Raw genomic sequence first — 25,347 nt, 5'->3', positions numbered from 1 at the left:
TTTTCTTTGAAACAATAAAACAGTTCAAATTAAATGAAACCAGTTTCGATGCTTATTACCCCAATTCACTTATTTCTCCATTATGTCCTCCCTATATGCAACTTAAAAGCAGTATTTGTTGCGATATGATGTGTAACATAAATGATAGAAGGAGATGATTACCTTTATTAACACACTGTCGTCCGCGCGTCTCGTAAACATGTATTCGCTTGGCGCCGGATTACTTGGCTTGTAGCCGGCCGTTCTTGACATTATCAGGAGATTATAAATTGTTAAGTTTTACTAATCTCATCGTTAGTTCTCATAAGTTCATAACCCTGTTCCCCTTCTTTCATAACATTTCGAAGATATTCATAAGTAAATAAAAACGAAATTCGTTTGTTTCATACTTTTGTTTATTTCCATTGTCTTTGGTACTTCGTATTTCTCTTTCGTATGATATGCAGCAAAACAGTCTCCAAGATGTAACGCAACTCCACAACACTCGCACATTAAGTTTTTTGTTCTCCTTTTTCGTTTTTGTAACATACATGGCAGTTCCTTCGTTTTCGTTTATTCGTTTCGGAAATATGTATTAGCTGGTGTTGCTTTATGTAACCGGAAAGTCTATCAACCGGATCATGATGAGACGTACGCGATGTAGTGGCAGCTCCTCAAGTTTTGCTCAGAAGCAGGTATATGGTCTTTTATCCACAAATCAGACACTTTCAATAAAAAATCGTGGAATAGGAGACTCTTGTGTTCTGCATTGAAATATTGCTATATACGGAACACATTAAATAATGCGCAATTAAAGAGGTACATACAAACCTTTTTTGACCATTTTATAGTTTGGCTGTATATAGGGTAATAACTTAGATATTGGTCTGCCCGATCCACTCCTTTCATGTATTTGTTGTAGTCTAATACATTTTCAGGTTTTTTATTGTGTCATTGGTTTTTCTACATTTTCTTTGAGTGTCAGTCAAAGTGGCATTCATTATGTATTGTAGAGATCATTCGTATCGTTTTAGTTTTCGAAGCTTTCCATATCTATGCGAGTACTTCACCTTTTCGTTGATGACAAGCTTCAAACACAGTGATTTTTGCGGGCTTTAATTTTTCCGGAAATCCTCTATTTTGCCGTATCGTTCCACAATCTCGAATTTTCTTTTCAAATAACTTCTCTGCAACTTCTACACTGTTATGATTATTATCCATGTAGAGGTGATGCCAATTTCCATAAGAAGGCGTCAATAGTTCCATCGCTGTTTTTGCTAAAGGCTGTCCAGCGTCGGAATATATCTTGAATGAGGAAATGCATCCCGTACTCGAATCACACAGCATCCGAATGAGTGTACGATATTTCGTAATTTTCGACGGATTGTAAACTTTAAAATTTAACCGTCCACGCCACGGTATCATTCCTTCATCAATTGAGATGTTTTGACTAGGTTTAAAGGTTTCTTTAAACTTTTTGGAAAACTTAATCAATTACAACTTGCATTTTGAAAAGCTGGTCGGCATTATTCGGTTTACTGTTGCTGTCGGAAAAATGTAAAAATGATAATATTTGTCTGAATTGGTTGCGGGACATCGTTTTGAGAAATAGCGGTGTGTCTACCAACGGATTCGTTGACCAATAGTCAGTGATCCTTGCTTTTCTTACAATTCCCATAAGGATAGCAAGCCCAAACCATTTTTTAAGTTCGGGTCCGGTATCGTCGACAAATTTGGCATTTTTAAAATCTAGTTTCCTTCTATTGCAATTTTTACTGTAGTACTTATTGGTTTCGTTGCTAATATATTCAAATAGATCGTTCCCTATATATAATTCTACGATATCCTCGACGCTCTGTGTATCTTTGGGAAATACGTTTGGACCCGGAGATCCTTCAAATTTATTATTGATCCTCGGTAAATCAAAGTCTGACCACTGTGCACTGTCTTCTTATGATTCATCAGAATCAGTTGGCAACCGTAGCGTCCGCTGAATTCTTCATGGACGTATTTCACTATCTTCCGACGATTCTGCCTCACTTCCATTTTTTTGATATTCAGTGTCTTCTTCCCAATCGTCCAAGTCGTCGGAACGTCAGACAAGACGTCCGCGCGTTCATCGTAAATAATCTTATCGTCTCTCTTGTCTGCCATGATGAAAGGGCACACGTGCTTATAAAAGCAAAAAACTTGTTGACATGTGTAACTTATTGTTACCTAAATAAAACACCAACGAATGGAAAAGGTACTTAAGTGCAGTCGCCGACCACTGCGCGATACTACGCTCACGACACCGCTGTGTTGTCGCCGGCCACTGAGCGATATTATGCACACAACACCACTGTGGTGTCGCCGGCCGTTGACGCTATTTCACGCACGACACCACTGTGGTGTCGCCAGACGGCATAGTGTTAACTACGGATACAAAATCTCCCACGTTTATGACGCCACTTACACAAATCCTTACATGCCCCTATTTATTAGTGCAGACTGACATCTACATTAATCATTGCAATAATTAAATAATTTGTTAATACTCATATCACTTTTTTCAGGCCAATTCTTTGGTCTCTGGGCGAAAATCTCTGTAGGGTATGTGTAGAAAGTACCGTTGGTATACGAAGATGCAAAGCGAGCAACCTCAGACGGTATTAGGCTACAAATACATGGTGGTCCATTGACAGTGACCAGGCCAAATATCTCACGAAATAAGCGTCAAACGCAAAAAACTACAAGGAACGAAACTCGTCTAGCTTGAAGGGGGAAACCAGATGGCGCAATGGTTGGCCCGATAGATGGCGCTGCCATAAGTCAAACGGATATCAACTGCGTTTTTCTAAATAGGAACCGCCATTTTTTATTACATATTCGTGTAGTACGGAAAGAAATATGAATGTTTTAGTTGGACCACAATAATAGTCACAAACGTATAAGTACGTGGTATCACGTAACATTCCGCCAGTGCGGACGGTATTTGCTTCGTGATACATTACTCGTGTTAAAACGGACCGTTTAACAATTGCGGAAAAGGTCGATATCGTGTTGATGTATGACTATTGTGATCAAAATACCCAACGGGCGAGTGCTATGTATGTTGCTCGGTATCCTGGACGACATCATCCATGTGTTCGGACCGTTCGCCGGGTAGTTACGTTGTTTAAGGAAACAGGAAGTGTTCAGCCACATGTGAATCGTCAACCACGACCTTCAACAAATGATGATGCCCAAGTAGGTGTTTTAGCTGCTGTCGCGGCTAATCCGCACATCAGTAACAGACAAACTGCGCGAGAAGTGGGAATCTCAAAAACGTCGGTGTTGAGAATTGCACCCGTACCATATTTCTATGCACCAAGAATTGCATGGCGACAACTTTGAACGTCGTGTACAGCTCTGCCACTGGGCACAAGAGAAATTACGGGACGATGACAGATTTTTTGCACGCGTTCCATTTAGCGACGAAGCGTCATCCACCAACAGCGGTAACGTAAACCGGCATAATATGCACTATTGGGCAACGGAAAATCCACGATGGCTGCGACAAGTGGAACATCAGCGACCTTGGCGGGTTAATGTATGGTGTGGCGTTATGGGAGTAAGGATAATTGGCCCCCATTTTATCGATGGCAATCTAAATGGTGCAGTGTATGTTGATTTCCTACGTAATGTTCTACCGATGCTACTAGAAGATGTTTCACTGCATGACAGAATGGTGATTTACTTCCAACGTGATGGATGTCTTTCTGTGGGGAAAGTTGAAGGATATTTGCTATCGTGATCCACCGACGACGCCTGACAACATGCGTCAGCGCATTGTCAATGCATGTGCGAACATTACGGAAGGCGAACTACTCGCTGGTGAGAGGAATGTCGTTACACGTATTGCCAAATGCATTGAGGTTGACGGACATCATTTTGAGCATTTATTGCTTTAATGTGGTATTTACAAGTAATCACGCTGTAACAGCATACGTTCTCAGAAATAGTAAGTTCGCAAAGGTACATGTATCACATTGGAACAACCGAAATAAAATGTTCGAACGTACCTACGTTCTGTATTTTAATTTAAAAAACCTACCTGTTACCAACTGTTCGTCTAAAATTGTGAGTTATATGTTTGTGACTATTACAGCGCCATCTATTACAAAGCAAAAAAAGTTGTCCAACTAAAACATTCATATTTCTTTACGTACTACACGAATATGTAATTAAGAATGGGCGTTCCTATTTGAAAAAACACAGTTGATATCCGTTTCACCTATGGTAGCGCCATCTAGTGGGCCAACCATAGCGCCATCTGGTTTCCCCCTTCAAGCTAGACAAGTTTCGTTCTTTGTAGTTTTTTCGTTTGACGCTTATTTCGTGAGATATTTGGTCCGGTCGCGAGGAATGGACCACCCTGTATAGTAAATATCACAGATTTAAGTACACAGTTACCACATACAGCAACCTTTCATGTGGCGACCCTGCCAGGATAATATTGCAACCCTTAAATTTCATGAACTATTTTAAAGGGAATGTAGGAGATAATTATTGAAACTGCTATAAAGCAAGAATTAGCGAGAAATTTGGCAGTTTAATACTACAGGATATTCAAATTATTATATGGTATATTCTCTTTTGTACACAGCATGTTAACAAATTTGTGTGTGTTGTGCCATACAAGATTTCTGTGGTACTCAAAAGTGAAGCTACATTGTTCTAAATTAACAAACACCAATCTGAAACTCATGGGTTTGAATTTGTGATAAGTGTCATCCTATTACAGATACTATGCTGTTGTTTGTGAACTGACCCACGTCATCAACAGAGGATAAAAAGATTAATATAGTATATTAATGACGATGACAAATGGCATATACTCAGACTACAACTCCTCCTCCCTCGATTTCGTTTCAACTTGGTCGCATACTCATTGAGGTCGTCCATTTACAGAAGACTGGTAATACTTCGTACCTGCTTATACAGTGATATCAAAATGATCTGTTGATATTACATGCATATCTACAGAGCTTACCTTAGGAACAAAAACCAGGCATAAGGTTCCTGTAGTGCAGAAAATAATGAATACTGAAATTATGATGAAAGAAGCATCCTGTTTGTCTGAGAGAACGAAGGAGATTGCAGCTCCCATGATACACATTATGACGACATTGTACACGCTCATCCCAACATACTTCGAATCATTGAGCGCTGGTATGCTGACGTGCCGGGTTTCCCACGCAAGAAATGCTCCAAATATCTGAAAGAAGATGAGAAATTAAAGTAGATTACTGCATGAAGAAGCCACTCATAAAATTAAATGTCTAACTGTTGCCCCATACCACATACGACCAGTCAGTAATTAATGTAATGGATAAGTGGGGTAATGAGAACAGATCTGTATATTTTTGTGGAAATTTTGACTTCCTTTGAATGAAAACGCCTGGTTATTTCATACAGCGCATGTACTCACAATACAAAATTTCTAGCACATGTAAAACGTTTGGTAGCACTCAACGATACTCAGGAAAGCCTTGATCGCAGCTTCTATCCTTATTTTATATGATTGGGATTGCACCTTGTCTCGAATTATCGTTTTACATAATTAAAAAGTGAGGTGAATGGCAAGAAAATTATAATGGGCGTTAACGGATTAGTGGAATGGAATTCTAAAGACAGTAAAAAGAAAAAGTATATACGTTTTCTGAAAAACTGAGAAGTAACTTACGCATTAATTTGAATTATAATATTTTTAGTTTTGTATTTCAGAAGAAAAAATGTTATTGCCTATAAGGAAATTAATGTCTTATAACCTATTTTGGAACATCTCAATAATTTATTTTTTCTGTTATTACAACAGAATTTTCTTGCGTTGTATGACTTCGGAAATAATTTACTAGTTTATACAACTTTTGAGTTTTGATACGATAAAATCGTTACTTGTGCTCTTCACACATAACGGAGATTTTAGTCGTCAGTAATATATTCTCTTTCACTATCTACCACAGTTTGCCAACGCTGACGAAACTTTTCGACTTATCTACTGTTCAAACCATGTGGTTTTGAGACGAACAACTCGTCGAGCCACGTTCGGAGCGCTTTTCTTCTGGCAAGGAAGTTTCTTGAAGACTGTTCAACAGAGAACGGGAAAGGTGTAAATCTGAGGGCGTAAGATTAGGTGAATAAGGTGTGTGCGGAATGACTTCCCAGTTCAACTCCTGTGTAGCGTTTTTTATCAGTCTAGCAGGATGGGAGCTGGCGTTATCGTGGAGCAGCAAAACTTCACTAAGTTTTCCTCGTCGTTGGTCTCGGATTGCGTCTGCAAGAACCCTCCTTTGTTGACAGTAAACGCGAGAAGTGAAACTTCCTGGCAGATTAAAACTGTGTGCCGGACCGAGACTCGAACACGGGACCTTTGCTTTTCGCGGGTAGCTGCTCTGCCAACTGAGCTACCCAAGCACGGCTCACGACCCATCCTCACAGCTTTAATTCCGCCAGTACCTCGTCTCCTGCCTTCCAAACTTTACAGAAGCTCTCCTGCGAAGAGCAACTGCCCGCGAAAGGCAAAGGTCCCGAATTCGAGTCTCGGTCCGTAACACAGTTTTAATCTGCCAGGAAGTTTCATATCAGCGCACACTCCGCTGCAGAGTGAAAATCTCATTCTGGAAACATCCCCCAGGCTGTGGCTAAGCCATGTCTCCGCAATATCCTTTCTTTCAGGAGTGCTAGGTCTGCTAGATTCGCAGGAGAGGTTCTGTAAAGTTTGGAAGGTAGGAGACGAGGTACTGGCGGAATTAAAGCTGTGAGGACGGGTCATGAGTCGTGCTTGGGTAGCTCAGTTGGTAGAGCAACTGCCCGAGAATGGCAAAGGTCCCGAGTTCGAGTCTCGGTCCGGCACACAGTTTTAATCTGCCAGGAAGTTTCATATCAGCGCACACTCCGCTGCAGAGTGAAAATCTCACTCTGGAAACGCGAGAAGTGATGATTATACCTCGGGGAAGTAATTCGAGTACACCACACCGTCGATGTTCCACAGGATATTTAACATTACCTTTCGTGGATGCTCGAAGGTGCTTGTACAGGGAGCTTTGTTTGGGCTCAGCCATTCCTTTCTATTGCTTATGTTAGCATAAAGATATTATTCTCATCACCAGTAACGATACAGCATAGGAATGGTTGGTGTTGCTCAGGAGCGAATTGTTTACGGGTAAGAGACACACATATGGCCACCCGCTGTTTTTTGTGATTTTGGCTTAGAGCATGCGGTAGCCGTACACCCGATTTTTGAACCTTCTCCATTGCATGCAGATGTCCCAAATACACTGGTTAGATAATTGTGGATTAATGCATTTAAACGCTTTTCATCAATCCCCGAAGGTCTTCCTGGACATGGAGAATCACCAATATCAAAACAATTCTCCTTAAAAGGGGAAACCATTTTTTTTGCCGCGCTCTGTCCAATGACATTACCCCCCCCCCCCCCATACATGGCGCAAGTGTTTCTGGCTGCCTCCGCTGCTGTCATTCCCGTATTGAACTCAAACAGAAGAATTTTTCGGAAATGTTCCGATTTCTCGGTTTGGCACCCCATTTTCTAACGTCCACAGCGCCACTTGCTAACGCCAAATGACACAATGACAATATCTGAACTCAAATAGCAACAGTGAACTACAAATAAAAATGACAATCGATAAACAGACGTATAGCAACCGGAATACCAGAATGCAAAACAAAAACTCTACGAAGTTCTGCACCAATCTAATATATGGCAACTACACAAACGTTTCTGAAGTTTGAAATATCAAAAGGAGACATGTGACAGGGCTGAACAGTATGTACCAAATAAAGTGTTTAATAGTACGTAACTGACTGGGATTGACGATCTATATTTGATCGCTCTCCTTTGAAAGTTCAGAATGATGTGAATCCCTCGCGCGCTAAACCAGGAGCGTCTAGCCGCTATGGCACACAATTAAAAAGGGGCTCTACATGTTCCAACAGAATCTTCTGCCACCTCCGGTTACAACGAGTCCATAAAGCATCAACAGTCTGTTGTGTTGTGGAAAATGTTTTATGCTCACGTATTTTGACGTTTTATAGAACGAAAATCTCCTGTATGTAAATGAACATAGTTCGGTAAATAGATATTTTCCGAAACGCATCTCGCTCTTTTCGTCCACTAGAACGAAGTGACGAACAAGTTGCTACTAGACACATCCCAGACTTGTTCGAAGGGCAACATGTTAGGACAACATACAAGCGAGATGAGCAGTAGTACTCAACATTCTTAAAAACATGGCCTGCAAATTAATCACTGCATGTTGCCGGACATTGCCCTGGCGAAATAAGACTTCTGAGTATACCTTACTAATGGACAGCCTCTCCAAATATTTGTTGATAGAAAAAAGAATTTGTAACCATTTTAGCAGTCGATAGAACAACGAAGAGTATCGTAAGATTGAAAGAAAGAAAAAAAAAAAAGAAAGCGCAGGTCATTCCCGTTTCCAAGAAGGACCGTCAGAGAGAGGCATATACGAGGGTGAGCTAAAATTAACACCTCCGAATTTTTTACGTGAAAGCTCTGAAAGCCTTTTAAATGAAACAAACGTTATTAAAATTCTACATCTTTATTCTTAATGTCTACATATTTATATCCCAACATAGTCATCTGGCAAGTTCTTCCAACGAGGGATCAGTTTGTTGATATCGTCACCGCAGAACGTTTTACTTCGTTGACGGAGCTACAACCTTACCTCTGCTTTCACCGCTTCATCACTGTCAATGGGAAGCCCTCGAAGGCGTTCTTTAAGTTTTGGAAACAGATGAAAATCGGATGGGGTCAAGTTGGGAGTGTATGGAGAACGATCGATTACAAAGAACCCAAGGCATCGGATTGCTGCAGATGTTGCAGCACTCGTGTGTGGTGTGGCATTGTTATGGTGAAGGAGCGTGTGCTCCACGTCTGACCGAATTCTTCGAGTTAGAAAATCGACTACAACACCCTGTTTCTCACGCCTGACACAGTTACGTTACACACCGCCATGTTACACGCTACAATTCGGAGCCCTCTAGCGCCAGAGGGCTGCAGATATATAGACACGAAGAATGACGTAAAATGTTAATAACGTTTGTTTCATGTAAAAAGCTTTAAGAGTTTTTACGTAAAAATTCAGAGGCATTACTTTTCAGCAAGCCCTCGTAATTATAGACCTATTGCGTTGACGTTCGTCTGTTGTAGAGTTATGAAAAGTGTTTTAAGCTCACGCATTATGACATTTTTGGAAAACGAAATCTCTTGTGTAAAAATGAACACGGGTTTCGTGAGTAGATATCTTTTGAAACTCTGTTCGCTCTGTTCGTCTGCTAGACTTAGTGCACCGTAAGCAACGGCGTCCAGCGTATTGCAGTGTTTCTGGACTTCTAGAATATATTAGATACAGTTCTACGGTGTAGTTTAGTGGACAAAATACGAGCATACGGAGTACAGGGCCACATCTTTTTATTGAATTCATGACTTATTGTTGTTTATTAACTCTTGAAATGATCTGCTAGATGACGCTGTAGCTCCGTGAGGCTGTTTCCAAACGATGTCGCTGACTGTAGGAAAGTTGCAACGCCAGAAGACTAGCAATATGCATGAAGACCTGTATGGATCGACGATGGGTGTAGCTACTGGCAATTGATACTGCTGTTCGATTACACTATTGCTAATAAATCACTGCAAACAGTAGGTACTGTAAATTACCTAGGAGTACCTGCACGGACCATCCTAAAGTGGAATAAGCACCCAAAAATATTTGACAAGCAGATTCCGGGATGAGATTTATTTGGAGAATAGAACGGAAATACAATTAATCCACGAAAGAATTGGCTTGCACTTGTACCACCAATTCTTGAGTATTACCTATCAGTTTGGGACCACTATCAAGTTGGCTTAATAGAAGAGATAAAGGAGATCTAATGAAGAATGTAGACGCAGAGGTAGCGGTTGTCATCCCGAGACTGCACATTATATCCTACGCCACTCCAAATGATTACTCTTCGTGTTTCTGAACTACTGTGTTAACTGCGCAGGTGGCCTGATTGCGGGAACAGCGTATGGCATTGTTGGCAGAGAGACCCCTAGGGGTAGGTTCAGCCGCTTAATTGGAAAAGCCACCAACTCTCCTCCCCTTTCCGGCCAAATATTGGCTATGAAACTTGAGCGCCACCGCAGAAGTGTGCGTTAGCGATTTCGACTACGTGGGCGAGTATCACGGTAGTGTATCGGTCCGTGTGCGACATCGCACGGCACCTGTTTGTTCCACAAAGCCGGGTGCGAAAATGCGATTTTTCAGGGAGTCATATCTCGGGTTCTATTGATCACAGAGATGAGAGGTCAAGTATTATTGATAGCCCTTAGCCTAGCGACCATTTATATACCTGTCGGAAGAACTGTCATACTGTGGTTTCCTGCAGTATAGGGTCAAAATTTAAGCATTACACACCTCCTCCACCCCAGGAAAATTAAGCAACTCGGTTATTTGTTTTGTATTATTTGTAGCCTGGAGAGGGCCTTAGGCAGCATATAAAACCATCATTTGTTCATGGTTCCTGAGAAAACACCGAAAACCCATGATTTTTAAGTACCAAAGGTACCAATTGTGGAGATGGCCACTTCTATAATTTCTATTCCTGGTAAATCGTCGAAATTTTTACCATTTGTTCCTAAGATGATATTCTTGGTTAACTTCTAAACTTTTTCCGGCATCAATGTCCATTACCGAGATACAGAGGTTCAAATTTACCGCACTTATGCAGAAAACCGCAAAAACAGGTTTATAGCCTATTTGCATCGTGAGCCTAAATTATCTAAATAACTAACCATTGCAAAGGGCTCAAATTTTAACTGAACATTCTCTAAACATTCATCTAGAAACGCCATTTTTCTGTTTTCGAAAATCTGTATCTGGTACCACGACGCGCCCCAAAATCCATGATTTTAGGGTACCAAAAGTATAAATTGTGGGTATGGCCACTTGTATAATTTTTATTAATGGCAACTCGTCAAAATTGTTACCAAACGTTATTAAGTTGATGCTCTGGGGGCATGATGAAACTTTTCTCGATATCATTATCCATTACTGAGGTCCAGAGGTTCAAAATTACCGTACTTATCCTCGTAAAATATACAAGCAATATCCGTCTGAAGCGTAAATCTAGTTGTAAATGATATAGTGAACACATGGAAAGGGTTCTAGCGTCGCCGTAAGGATCCTGATGTCACTAAGCTACGTTTTCAGTCAGTATTTTTTCACCATAAAACTTTATGACCGCTGTCTCTGTATAATGGGCACTTCACACCTATAAAAATATGCCCAAAGTAGTACTGCAGAGCAAAAAATGGGCTAAAAAGGTCTCAACATGCCTGAAAAGAACTTAAAATTACTGCAAAAAATATGTAAAACTGAAAAGACTGCAAATCCAATAAAATATATCGAATAACATTTTTACTCTTTTACGTTAGAAAGCATAAGCTGAGCGTTTCGGAGGATTGGGATCGTTGAGGAAACTATGCGGAAAATGTGTAAGGCAAATGATTTTCTGTTGACCTTACGTTAAACATTCTTAGTTTATACACTGAAGCGCCAAAGAAATTGGTTTAGGCATACGCATTGATGTACAGAGATCTGTAAACAGGGAGAATTCGGCGCTGCGGTCGGCAACGCCTATATAAGACAACTCGTGTCTGGCGCATTTGTTAGATCGATTACTGCTGCTTCTATAGCAGGTTATCAAGATTTAAATGAGTTTGAACGTGGTGTCATATTTGGCGTATGAGCAATGGGACACACTATCTCCGCGGTCGCGATGAAGTGGGAATTTTCCCGTACAACCATTTCACGAGTGCACCGTGAATATTAGGAATCCGGTATAACACCAAATCTCCAACATCGCTGCGGCCGGAAAAAGATCCTGCATGAACGGGACTAACGACGACTGAAGAGAATCGATCAACGTGACAGAAGTGCAATCCTTCCTCAAATATCTGCAGATTTCAATGCTGGGCCATCAACTAGTGTCAGCGTGCGAATCATTCAACGAAACATCATCGATATGGGCTTTCGGAGCCGAAGGTCCACTCGTGTATCCTTGATGACTGCACGACACGAAGCTTTACGCCTCACCTGGGCTCCTCAACACCTACATTGGACTGTTGATGACTGGAAACATGTTGCCTGGTCGGACGAGTCTCGTTTCAAATTGTATCGAGTGGATGGACGTGTACGGGTATAGAGACAACCTCATGAATCCATGGTGTTGGCCGTGTGCAGTCGGAGTGATATGACACCCCTGATACGTCTAGATACGACATAAGGTAAGCATCTTGTCTGGTCACCTGCATCCATTCATGTCCATTGTGCATTCCAACGGACTTGGCGAACTCCAGCAGGACAATGCGACACCCCACACGTCCAGAATTGCTACAGAGTGGCTCCAGGAATACTCTGCTGAGATTAAACACTTCCGCTGGCCACAGAATTCCCCAGACATGAATATTATTGAGCATATGTGGGATGCCTTGCAACGTGCTGTTCAGAAGAGATCTCCACTTCCTAGTCTCTTACGGATTTATGAACAGCCCTTCAGGATTCATGGTGTCAATTCCCTCCAGCACTACTTCAGACGTTAGTCGGTTCCATGCCACGTCGTGTTGCGGCACTTCTGCGTGCTCGCGGGGCCCTACACGGTATTAGGCAGGTGTACCAGTTTCTTTGGCTTTTTAATGTATGTGTCAAAGTATATAAATGTGTCATAGTATACGATTAAACTGTCAAAACTTTACTGACCTATGGAATTCGCTTTGTATCGAATAAGTAGCACATCCTGCTATACAGGTCAGAGAATGGAGCCACCGGAAAAATGCTCCTGTCGGAGAACAAAAAAAGCGAATATATTTCTCTTTAAAAGACTGTAGTAGATGAGTTGGGAATCAGCAGCATCAATCCTCATTCTGCCTTCATCATCAAAAATTTTGGCATGTGAACATATTCGCTCTTTCTGGTGCTGAAAGAGAATAGCAGAGAGACAGTGGCGGTGTAAGAGGGATGAGAAAGTGCCTGTGAGAGAGAAAGAGAGAAGAGATATTGATGATGAGTGACAGTAAAAGAGAAAGAGAGATGGAGGGAGGTAGAAGCAGTGAAAGCAAAACACAGAGGAGATAGCGGGAATGAGAAATATAGGTGAGTGGAGATCATATACACTCCTGGAAATTGAAATAAGAACACCGTGAATTCATTGTCCCAGGAAGGGGAAACTTTATTGACACATTCCTGGGGTCAGATACATCACATGATCACGCTGACAGAACCACAGGCACATAGTCACAGGCAACAGAGCATGCACAATGTCGGCACTAGTACAGTGTATATCCACCTTTCGCAGCAATGCAGGCTGCTATTCTCCCATGGAGACGATCGTAGAGATGCTGGATGTAGTCCTGTGGAACGGCTTGCCATGCCATTTCCACCTGGCGCCTCAGTTGGACCAGCGTTCGTGCTGGACGTGCAGACCGCGTGAGACGACGCTTCATCCAGTCCCAAACATGCTCAATGGGGGACAGATCCGGAGATCTTGCTGGCCAGGGTAGTTGACTTACACCTTCTAGAGCACGTTGGGTGGCACGGGATACATGCGGACGTGCATTGTCCTGTTGGAACAGCAAGTTCCCTTGCCGGTCTAGGAATGGTAGAACGATGGGTTCGATGACGGTTTGGATGTACCGTGCACTATTCAGTGTCCCCTCGACGATCACCAGTGGTGTACGGCCAGTGTAGGAGATCGCTCCCCACACCATGATGCCGGGTGTTGGCCCTGTGTGCCTCGGTCGTATGCAGTCCTGATTGTGGCGCTCACCTGCACGACGCCAAACACGCATACGACCATCATTGGCACCAAGGCAGAAGCGACTCTCATCGCTGAAGACGACACGTCTCCATTCGTCCCTCCATTCCCGCCTGTCGCGACACCACTGGAGGCGGGCTGCACGATGTTGGGGCGTGAGCGGAAGACGGCCTAACGGTGTGCGGGACCGTAGCCCAGCTTCATGGAGACGGTTGCGAATGGTCCTCGCCGATACCCCAGGAGCAACAGTGTCCCTAATTTGCTGGGAAGTGGCGGTGCGGTCCCCTACGGCACTGCGTAGGATCCTACGGTCTTGGCGTGCATCCGTGCGTCGCTGCGGTCCGGTCCCAGGTCGACGGGCACGTGCACCTTCCGCCGACCACTGGCGACAACATCGATGTACTGTGGAGACCTCACGCCCCACGTGTTGAGCAATTCGGCGGTACGTCCACCCGGCCTCCCGCATGCCCACTATACGCCCTCGCTCAAAGTCCGTCAACTGCACATACGGTTCACATCCACGCTGTCGCGGCATGCTACCAGTGTTAAAGACTGCGATGGAGCTCCGTATGCCACGGTAAACTGGCTGACACTGACGGCGGCGGTGCACAAATGCTGCGCAGCTAGCGCCATTCGACGGCCAACACCGCGGTTCCTGGTGTGTCCGCTGTGCCGTGCGTGTGATCATTGCTTCTACAGCCCTCTCGCAGTGTCCGGAGCAAGTATGGTGGGTCTGACACACCGGTGTCAATGTGTTCTTTTTTCCATTTCCAGGAGTGTATAAGTTTGGGGGGCTGGTCCCTCCCAGACTTGCGAACTTAAACATTTAGGTATTTTGAACCGAAATTTTAGACGCGTGGGTAGAGGGGAGAAAGTAAGTCGGACCGCCCCGAATTTTTGATGTATGGTGGAGACAGTGTCTGCGGGAAAGAAAGACAAAAGGAGGCAGTGTAAGTGAGAGAGGAGAGAGTAGCAATGGGATACACAGTAAATCAATGGGAGAAAAAGGAGTCAGTGGAAGAGAGAGTGGCTGTGAGGGGGACATGCTGCGTATGAAGGCTTAAATACAAAGAGAGATTGGGTAAAAGATTTTAGAATGTTCTGTTTTAAAAGAGCTCGAATATATTTGTTTGCTAAAATATTTGGTGAGAAGGCAGCATGAGGATTGAGCCAGTCGGTTCCCCATTTTCTGTCAGAGTTGTTTAAAGAGGGACATATTCGTCTTTTTCGTACCCCGACAGCAGCAATTTTCCGATGATTTAACACATAAGCGGCCATCAGTGTAAGAGAGACTGAAGCAGGGCTCATCGAAACACAGTAGGTCGCCAGTCGGCATATCAGCAACAGTGTTCATCTGCCTACTGCAGTATGATGTGCTTGTGGTTTCTGGAGATGCTACTTGATGTACTGGTTTCAATGCCACCAGCAGGCGGCACCGAACCTTCGAAGAAGATAGGTCCACATCCTTTTCAGTGTATCTCTTTCGAACCACCACTGCGGACGAAGCATTATGGTACATTACGGCCAGTTATATAATATGACGGTAATAATGTTCTTTGCTCTTGTATCGTGATCCCGTGTCCGATTTGTGCTACATGCAGCATTCTTCTGTCCATTGGGTCACATACACATATCACTGACGTAGCTGCATGGCCAGCACGAGTCGAAGTGTTATTGTAAGACAAATGCATGTTGCGGAGATCCACCCACGTGCTGGTATTGAACCTTTTTGACGTCGACGAAGCATACTGGCATTTCACGTTTTCATTTTGACTGAGTTTTGCATAATGGTAACATTTCCACACACATGAGAGAAAATGCTACTGAGCCTAAGGGTACGCCATCTGTCTGTAGTCTTAATAACTCATTTATGGTGTAATGTTCTGCACATCCTCTGAGTTACGATACAACAGTGACCATTCTTTGGGCGTTTTAATTTTCACTAACGTTAGTGTATCAGGAAGCATACATAGATATTTCAATTATTGAGTCGCTGGGGCCTATCGACACGGAACGCCGGCTTTGAACTGTCGCACTGTTGTATTGTGTGACGTCAAACGTGCAAAAACTGTGATAGAACAGAATACTGATAAGATTTATTTCGCTTTTATGTTTTTCTTTTTTCGAATGTAGGTTATGATGACAGACTTATCTCTAGCATAGCTCGAGGTTTCCATTTGGGTGTGAGTTGGCAAAGTCAACGTATAAAATGTCATGAGAATAACTATCATTCTTGTTATGGTGTGTATTTTACACGTTTTCGATTGCGATGAGTAAGTTATGGAGGCCTCGTCTCCTACATTCCAAACTTTACAGAAGCTCTCCTGCGAACTTCCAGAACTAGTACTCCTGAAAGAAAGGATATTGCGCAGAAATGGCTAAGCCACAGCCTGGGGGATGTTTCCAGAATGAGATTTTCACTCTGCAGCCGAAAGTGCGCCGATATGAAACTTTCTGGCAGGTTGAAACTGTGTCCTGTACGTGTCCCTTCACGTTTCCACTTCACTATCACATCGTAAACAGTGGACCTAGGGATGTTTAGGAGTGCGGAAATCTCTCGTAAAGACGTGTGACACAAGTGACACCTAATCACCTGACCACGTCGAAGTCATCCGCAGCTCGTGGTCTAGCAGTAGCCGGCACGGTAGCTCAGCGTGTTCGGTCAGAGGGTTTAGTTACCCTCTGTAACAAAAAACTGAGTGAACAGATCAACGAACGACCTGAACTAGTGTCATCGGACGCCCACCATGAACAAAGTCAACGAACGATAGAACAAAATGAGAAAAAAAAAGGTGCTAGCGTTGCTGACTCCGGATCACGGGGTCCCAGGTTCGATTCCCGGCCGAGTTTGGGATTTTCTCAGCCCGGGGACTGGGTGTTTGTGTTGTCCTTATCGTTTCATCATCATCATCATCATCATCATTTGTGAGAGAGACTAGATTGGACTGTGAAAAGAAAATTGACTGTGATAAAATTGGGACTTCGTACGGGTGCTGATGACCGCGCAGTTGAGCGCCCCACAAACCCATCATCATCATCATCATCATCATCATCACGTTCGAAATCCGCGACTTCCGCGGAGCGCTCCATTCTACTCTCTCACGATGTCTGATGACTACTGAGGTCGCTGATATGGAGTACCTGGCAGCAGGTGGCAACCTAATATGAAAAACATAGGTTTTTGAGGATGTCCGGATACCTTTGATCACATAGTGTACAATCTGCGTGGCACCAAAGGCAAAACGTGTCCACATTTAGCATGTTTTGTAAATACAGTTAACAGCAGTTTCCAGTAAGAAAAACGTGTATTTTGGATTTTTCGGGTATTTGGTCATACGTGCAATCTCAGGTCCACAGTAACCCGTATAATGGAAAGTTTTCTGTGTACAATTAAAGTCGTTATTCGCCGGTATAATAACACGCGCATGGTAACAGCGGATGTTATGGCCAACTATAGTGAAAGAGCGAATGCGGAAGCTTCGTCGGCGACTGTGTGGGTTAATCCCACGCTAACTAATGGCGAGCAGTGAGTCGAGCTCCTCTGTGCTATTGGCTATGCGCGAGGGAGTGAGCCGTTGACGCGCACCTAGAGCGCGCCGCGGCCGCGTCGGCTGGTTGGCTGGCGGCGACCGTTGACCCGCGGCAAGTCGTCGCGCCTTTCCCGCGTCTGTCAGGCTGTCACTTTCTTGCGCTCCATTGTTCCGGCCGCTGGAGGCGCGCGCTTTCTCCCTATGCCCGAGGACGCCGTCCGCCGCTTCCACTCCTCGAAAATCTGGATTACTAACGCGTGAAATCGCCGAAACTTGCTGGGTGTGGAACAGCGGCAGATTGGAAACAGTTTTTTGATAATGAATCATGTAATGAAGGCTTTGAAGGCCGGCGTCTGCTACGTTTTAAACTTCTCCATTAAGAGACAGTAATCGATGTCCAAGACTTTTCACTAATGTTTCATCCCTGTCTCCGAGGAACATTTTCGTAGATGACACATGGTAGCTGTGTAGAAAGTTCAGGGTCCTCCCGTGTGGAGGGGATAGTAATAGGAATTCTTGGCGTAGAGAAGCAACTGAAAGAGTTGAAAACAAATAAGGCGCTGGGTGCGGATGGAAGCCCAGTTCGGTTTTACAAAGAGTACCTGAGTCGAAACAAGGCCCCGGGAGTAGACAACATTCCATTAGAACTTCTGACGGCCTTGGGAGAGACAGTCGTGACAAAACTCTACCATCTGGTGAGCAAGATGTATGACACAGACGAAATATCCCCAGACTTCAAGAAGAATATAATAATTCAAATCCCAAAGAAAGCAGGTGTTCACAGATGTGAGAATTACCGAACTATCAGTTTAATAAGTCACAGCTGCAAAATACTAACGCGAATTCTTTACAGACGAATGGAAAAACTGGTAGAAGTCGACCTCGGGGAAGATCAGTTTGGATTCCGTAAAAATGTTGGAACACGTGAGGCAATACTGACCTTACGCCTTATCTTAGAGGAAAGATTAAGGAAAGGCAAGCCTACCTTTCTAGCATTTGTAGACTTAGAGAAAGCTTTTGACAATGTTGACTGGAATACTCTCTTTCAAACTATAAAGGTGGCAGGGGTAAAATACAGGGAGCGAAAGGCTATTTACAATTTGTACAGGAACCAGATGGCAGTTATAGGAGTCTAGGGGTATGAAAGGGAAGCAGTGGTTGGGAAGGGAGTGAGACAGGGTTGTAGCCTCTCCCCGATGTTATTCAATCGGTATATTGAGCAAGCAGTAAAGGAAACAAAAGAAAAATTCGGAGTAGGTATTACAATCCATGGAGAAGAAATAAAAACTTTGAGATTCGCCGATGACATTGTTATTCTGTCAGAGATAGCAAAGGACTTGGAAGAGCAGTCGAACGGAATGGACAGTGTCTTGAAAGGAGGATATAAGATGAACATCAACAGAAGCAAAACGAGGATCATGGAATGTAGTCGAATTAAGTCGGGTGATGCTGAGGGAATTAGATTAGGAAATGAGACGCTTAAAGTAGTAAATGAGTTTTGCTATTTGGGGAGCAAAATAACTGATGATGGTTGAAGTAGAGAGGATATAAAATGTAGACTGGCAATGGCAAGGAAAGCGTTTCTGAAGGAGAGGAATTTGTTAACACCGAGTATTGATTTAAGTGTCAGGAAGTCGTTTCTGAAAGCATTTGTATGGCGTATAGCCATGTATGGAAGTGAAACATGGACGATAAATAGTTTGGACAGGAAGAGAATAGAAGCTTTCGAAATGTGGTGCTACAGAAGAATGCTGAAGATTAGATGGGTAGATCACGTAACTGATGAGGAGGTATTGAATAGAATAGGGGAGAAGAGGAGTTTGTGGCACAACTTGACAAGAAGAAGGGACCGGTTGGTAGGGCATGTTCTGAGGCATCAAGGGATCACAAATTTAGCATTGGAGGGCAGCGTGGAGGGTAAAAATCGTATAGGGAGACCAAGAGATGAATACATTAAGCAGATTCAGAAGGATGTAGGTTGCAGTAAGTACTGGGAAATGAAGAAGCTTGCACAGGATAGAGTAGCATGGAGAGCTGCATCAAACCAGTCTCAGGAGTGAAGACCACAACAACAACAACAACTCTACGTCACTAGCCCCTTACTTAACTCGCACGTATCGCGAATCTCTCTACCAGCGCAAAGTCCCAAGCGACATCTACATAGCGATGTGCATGCCTACTCTGCCGTTCACACTGAAGAGCATGTCAGAGGGTTCTTCAAACCACCTTCAAACTATTTCTCTATCGTTCCACTCTAAAACTGCGTGGAAAAGTGAACAGTTCAGGTTTTCTGTACGAGCTCTGATTTCTCTTATTGTATTCCTTCCTACGTAGGCTAGCGACAATAAAATGATCAATAGAAGAAATTAGTGACTGAAATTTCATGAAAATATTTCGCCGGAACTAGAAACGACTTTGTTTTAATGTTTAACACCCGAGCTCGCTTATCATATCCGTGACTTTCTCTCCTATTTCGCGATAATACAAAACGAGCTGCTTCCTTTGGAATTTTTCGACGTCTTCCGTCAATCCTCTCTGGTAATGATCCCATGCACCCCATCTTACTCTAGCAGAGGACGGACAGGCGTAGTGTAGACAGACTCTTTAGTATGGGCCCGCAAAATAACAGACGAATATCCTTAACATCGGTTTGCTGCAGAATTCTTGAACATATTCTCAGTTCGAATTTAAGAATTCTTGAGACGGAAAAGCTTCTGTCCACAAGTCACCACGGTTTTAGAAAGCATCGCTCGTACGAAACTCAGATTGCCCTTTTCTCACATGATATCGTGCGAGGTATGGGTGAAGCCCAACAGGCAAATTTCATATTTCTAGATATTCGGCAAGCGTTTGACACCCTATCCCACTGCCAAGGAACGAATATACAGAATATGTTCCCAGATATGTGTGTGGCTTGAAGAATTATGAAGTAACAGAATGCAGTAGGTTTTCCTCGACAATGAATGTTCGTCAGAGACAAGGGTATCGTCAGGAGTGCACCGGCGAGTGTGATACGACGGCTATTATTTTCTATTTACATAAATAATTTGGCGGACAAGGAGGACAGCAATATGTGGTTGTTTGCTGATGATGCTGTGGTGTACGGGAAGGAGTCGGAAGTGACTGACTGTAGGATGATACAAGATGACTTAGGCAAAATTTCTACGAGGCTTACTCCAAAAGAAATGCACACTATTTTTGTAAAAATACAGTTTTCATTCTGCATGTGTGAAAGTTTTACAGTGTGTAGATACATCCTTCCCGCTTGTTTTCAAACTTAGTTCAACCTGTTCCCGTGAGTGGCTCCGTCACAGCATGTCTTCAAGATGGCTGCTACACTTGACGTTCGTCAGAAGCAACGTGCTGTCAAAGAATTCCTGTGCTGTGAAAACGAGACAGTGGGAAACATCCACAAGAGGTTGAAAAAGATGTGTGGAGATGCTGCTGTCGATCGCAGTACAGTTAATCGGTGGGAAAGCAGGTTACGTGATGAAAGCGGGCACGGCAATATTGAGGATTGTCCTCGCAGCGGCAGGCCTCGTACTGCACACACTCCAGACAATGTGCACAGAGTTAACGAATTGGTGACTGCTGACAGACGCATCATAGTGAAGGAATTGTCACGCTAGTTGGGATTTGGGAAGGAAGTGTTTCCAGAATACTGAAAGCGTTGTCGTTAAAAAAGTTTTGTGCCAGGTGGGTTCCCAGGATGTTGACAGTGGTTCACAAAGATACAAGAAAAATGGTATGCAGCGAAATTTTGGAACAGTACGAAAATGGTGGAGATGAATGTCTTGGAAGAATTGTGACAGGTGATGAAACATGGCTCCATCATTTTTCACCAGAGACAAAGAAGCAATCAGTGGAGTGGCATCATGCAAATGCACCCAAGAAAAAAAATTCAAAACACACCTTCTGCTACGGTGTTTATCGATTCCGAAGGACTCTTGCTTGAGGACATCATGCCAAGTGGAACCACCATAAATTCGGATGCAAACTTCAAGCTCGACAGAGTCGTGTTCGACCACATCGGCAAAAACCGGATGTTTTGCTGTTGCACGACAATGCACGGCCACATGTCACTCAAAAAACCATGGAAGCCATCACAAAACTCGGATTGACAACACTGAAACACCCGACTTACAGTCCTGACCTGGCTCCATGTGACTATCATCTTTTTGGGTAACTGAAAGACTCTCTTAGTGGAACAAGGTTTGAAGATGAAGACTCTCTTGTGCACGCTGCCAAACAGTGGCTCCAACAGGTCGGTCCAGAATTTTACCGTGCGGGTATACACGCGCTGGTTCCAAGATGGCGTAAGGCAGTTGAGAAGGATGGAAATTATGTGGAGAAATGAAAATATTGTTCCTAAAGGATGTATCTACACACTGTAAAACTTTCAAACATGTAGAATAAAAGATGGATTTTTTAAAAAAACAGTGTGCATTTCTTTTGGAGTGACCCTCGTAGTTGCTGTGATGAATGGCAGCTTGGCCTAAGTGCAGAAAAATCTAAGCTAATGCGGATAAGTAATAAAAACAATCCCGTAATGTTCGAACAGAGCATTAGCAGTGTGCTGCTTGACACAATCACGTCGATTAAATATCTAGGTGGAACGTTGCAGAGCGATATGGTTTGGAACGATCATGTAAGTACGGTGGTAGGAAAGGCGAATGATTGACTTCGGTTTCTGGGAGAGGTTTGGGAAAGTGTGGTTCATCTGCAAAGGCAACCGCCTATTGAACGCTAGTGTGATCCATACTTGAGTACTGCTCGAGTGTTTGGGATCCGCACCAGGTCGGATTGCAGGAAGACATAAAAGTAATTCTGCGGCGTGCTGTTACATTTGTACCGATACGTTCGATCAGCACGCAAGTATTACTGAGATGCTTCGTGAACTCAAATGGGAATCCCTGGAGCCCTGGTGGGAAGATGACGTCTCTTACGCGAAACGCTATTAAAAAAAAAAAAAAAAAAAAAAAAACAGAAAACCAGCACTTTCAGTTGACTGCAGAACGATTCTACTGCCGCCAACGAACATTTCGCGTAAGGATCACAAATACAAGAGAATTAGGGCTAGAACGGAAGCAGACAGACAATCGTTTTTGCCTCGCCATATTTACGAGTGGAATAGGAAAGGAAGTGACTAGTGGTGGTACAAGGCCGCTTGCGGATTATATATGTAGATGTAGACGTGGTACAGAGGATGCTGCGAGGAATGATAAATATAGTATTTATTGGAATGGATACCGTGTTACTGGAATTCTGTACAGACAAAGTGATAGGCAAGTACTTATTCACAAGCTCGACAGGTCGTCTGCATCCTGACATCAGTGGATGACGGAGGAAAACGGAAGCACAGGGCGACCCTTCACTCTAGAAACGCACATGACTATGTTAGCCTCATAGTTCCATTAACACTGGGAACAATGAATTTCAAGAAATTGAAACTGTTTCGTTTGTGATTAAAGTAATAACTTAGAACAACAACAACAACGAGTATTTCAATGAAGTTTTAAGTGTACTTACCATTAGAAGACCTTTGTAAGCGTAAATCGAGCCAACGAATACCGTCATTCTTTCGCTCTGACAATATTCGTTTTCCGGAACTATAAGTATATCTTCACTCGACGGGTGCGGCTGCGAATCAAGAAAACAATATGGTTAGTCAAAGTGTACTTTATACTACTTCAACGATACTATCATTTTTTTCTCCACACCTATTGACAAAACTGCGCACAGAAACGTACTGTCATCTGAAATAAAAGTACACCAATAAAAACAACTTACATGGAATTTATGATCCTTATGATCCTTATGATCCAATGAGCGTATAATAATCGGGAAACATCGGTTGAAAAGGCCATTACATTGCAGTCGTCCGTGTAAATATGCAGCGAACTCACTCTGGCCAATTTTTTGTATCAACTAGTAACATTTTTGAACGAGGTCGTTTTGTAGTAATTGGGGAACATGCTTAGATTCCAGCAAATTTACCACTTCTTGGGTCATTCGGGTTACAGAGTGCAACGACAGAGTGAGTGGTTTCAGTATACTGGAACAAGCTCAGAAGAAAGGAACAGAGGTCGTCGCGTTCACCAACTAAAGACGTTTAGTGACGTTGTTAAGCAGCTGCATTGACCAGCGCAATATCGCAACTTTCTGTGCAACATGATGTGTCCCCCAAGAGTTCGTTAGGCATAATCTATCAACAATGATAGATTTTTCGCTCTTCTCTACTGAGAAATTGGTATGACTGTATGCATAATGGTTTTGACCAGCGTTAAGTGACGAAGCTTCATGGTGTTTGGGCGCAGATGGTAACCTAAAATCGGTACTGATACACCCTGGGAATAGCGAAAACCAGAGGCTCACTGAGGGACATCTTAACTGCGAGAACGGGTGATGTTATGGTATGGCGTATGATCTTTCAAGATATGAGATTGCCTCTGGATATAATACAAGGGACAATTGATAATTCAGTGATGAGTCCAGGAAATCTGGATTCTATAATATTTAGTCCCAAAACATGAAAAAATAGAGACCCATACAGTAACATGTTAATACCTACACTTATACAGATTTATTTATTTATTGACGATGTGCGTAAAGCAAACAACAGTATTTCATTTGTTTGTAATAAGTATTTTGCTATAATTTTATTTAAAAAATTGTTTTCAGAGAAATACTTTCCAGCTAATTTACTAATTACTACAATACTATTGACTAACTAAATTTATCTACGCACCATGTTAACTACTTAGTAACGAAAGACTCGGTCCTTTCTTTAGTAAATACTGTCACACAAATCGACAAACTTTACTCAGTTCACAGAGAGGTTGTACACACTACGTCCCTGACTAAGGTAACTGACGACTACGGCAACAGGAAGAGCATCGGGCCGCAAAGTTGAATAAAAGAAATTGCCAAATTTCGAACACAGTAGAGGTCATCCTAGATGGCATTAATGCTCACGAAAAGAAGAAATGCCCCGACTCTCTAAAGTGATGTGTATGGAGGACGGAAGGAAAGAAGAAAACTTATGATATAACATTCCACCGATGACGAACTTATTAGACTAATAAAGAAGGAAGGTTAGGGCTTAACGTCCTATCGACGGCAGGATCAATAGAGATGAAGTACAAACTCATATTGTGGAAGGAACTCGACCATGACTTTTCTAAGAAACCATCTCACAATTTGTCTTAAACAATTTAGGAAATCACAGAAAATCTAAAATAGGATACATGGATGTGGCTTTGAAATGCCACACTTCCGAATACGAGTTCAGTGTCTGACCACTATACTGCCTCGCTCATTGAGATTATTAAATACGAAGCGCAGCCTCAGATTTAGAAAGGACAGGGAAGGAAATCGATCCTGATCTTTTCAATGTAACCATCCTGGTGTTCACCGTAATAGATTTACGGAAAACACGGGAAACTAAAATCTGGGTGGGTGGACGGAATTCGGACCACGAATCTCACAAAAACAAATAAAATCACTTTACTGCATTAACTCTCTCAGTCTGAAGTGTACAAGCCAGTCATCACATTTGTGTGTCAACTACTACACTCCTGGAAATGGAAAAAAGAACACATTGACACCGGTGTGTCAGACCCACCATACTTGCTCCGGGCACTGCGAGAGGGCTGTACAAGCAATGATCACACGCACGGCACAGCGGACACACCAGGAACCGCGGTGTTGGCCGTCGAATGGCGCTAGCTGCGCAGCATTTGTGCACCGCCGCCGTCAGTGTCAGCCAGTTTGCCGTGGCATACGGAGCTCCATCGCAGTCTTTAACACTGGTAGCATGCCGCGACAGTGTGGACGTGAACCTTATGTGCAGTTGACGGACTTTGAGCGAGGGCGTATAGTGGGCATGCGGGAGGCCGGGTGGACGTACCGCCGAATTGCTCAACACGTGGGGCGTGAGATCTCCACAGTACATCGATGTTGTCGCCAGTGGTCG

The 25,347-nt window shown here is 43.2% G+C and overlaps 1 protein-coding gene across 1 annotated transcript in view; it reads right to left on the bottom strand.

Annotated features, from left to right (window-relative positions):
* Window positions 1-25,347, bottom strand: part of LOC124722209 (gamma-aminobutyric acid type B receptor subunit 2) — a 360,835-nt gene that overhangs the window by 190,470 nt on the left and 145,018 nt on the right. Inside the window, exons 9-10 of the mRNA XM_047247405.1 lie at window positions 22,902-23,012; window positions 4,994-5,218 (exon numbers count right to left, since the gene is read on the bottom strand). Coding sequence (XP_047103361.1) covers window positions 4,994-5,218; window positions 22,902-23,012 — 336 coding nt within the window. The remainder of the gene's footprint in view (window positions 1-4,993; window positions 5,219-22,901; window positions 23,013-25,347) is intronic.

The sequence above is a fragment of the Schistocerca piceifrons genome, chromosome X (assembly GCF_021461385.2).
Source record: "Schistocerca piceifrons isolate TAMUIC-IGC-003096 chromosome X, iqSchPice1.1, whole genome shotgun sequence".
Lineage (NCBI taxonomy): Eukaryota > Metazoa > Arthropoda > Insecta > Orthoptera > Acrididae > Schistocerca > Schistocerca piceifrons.
This window is presented reverse-complemented; position numbering and strand designations above follow the sequence as displayed.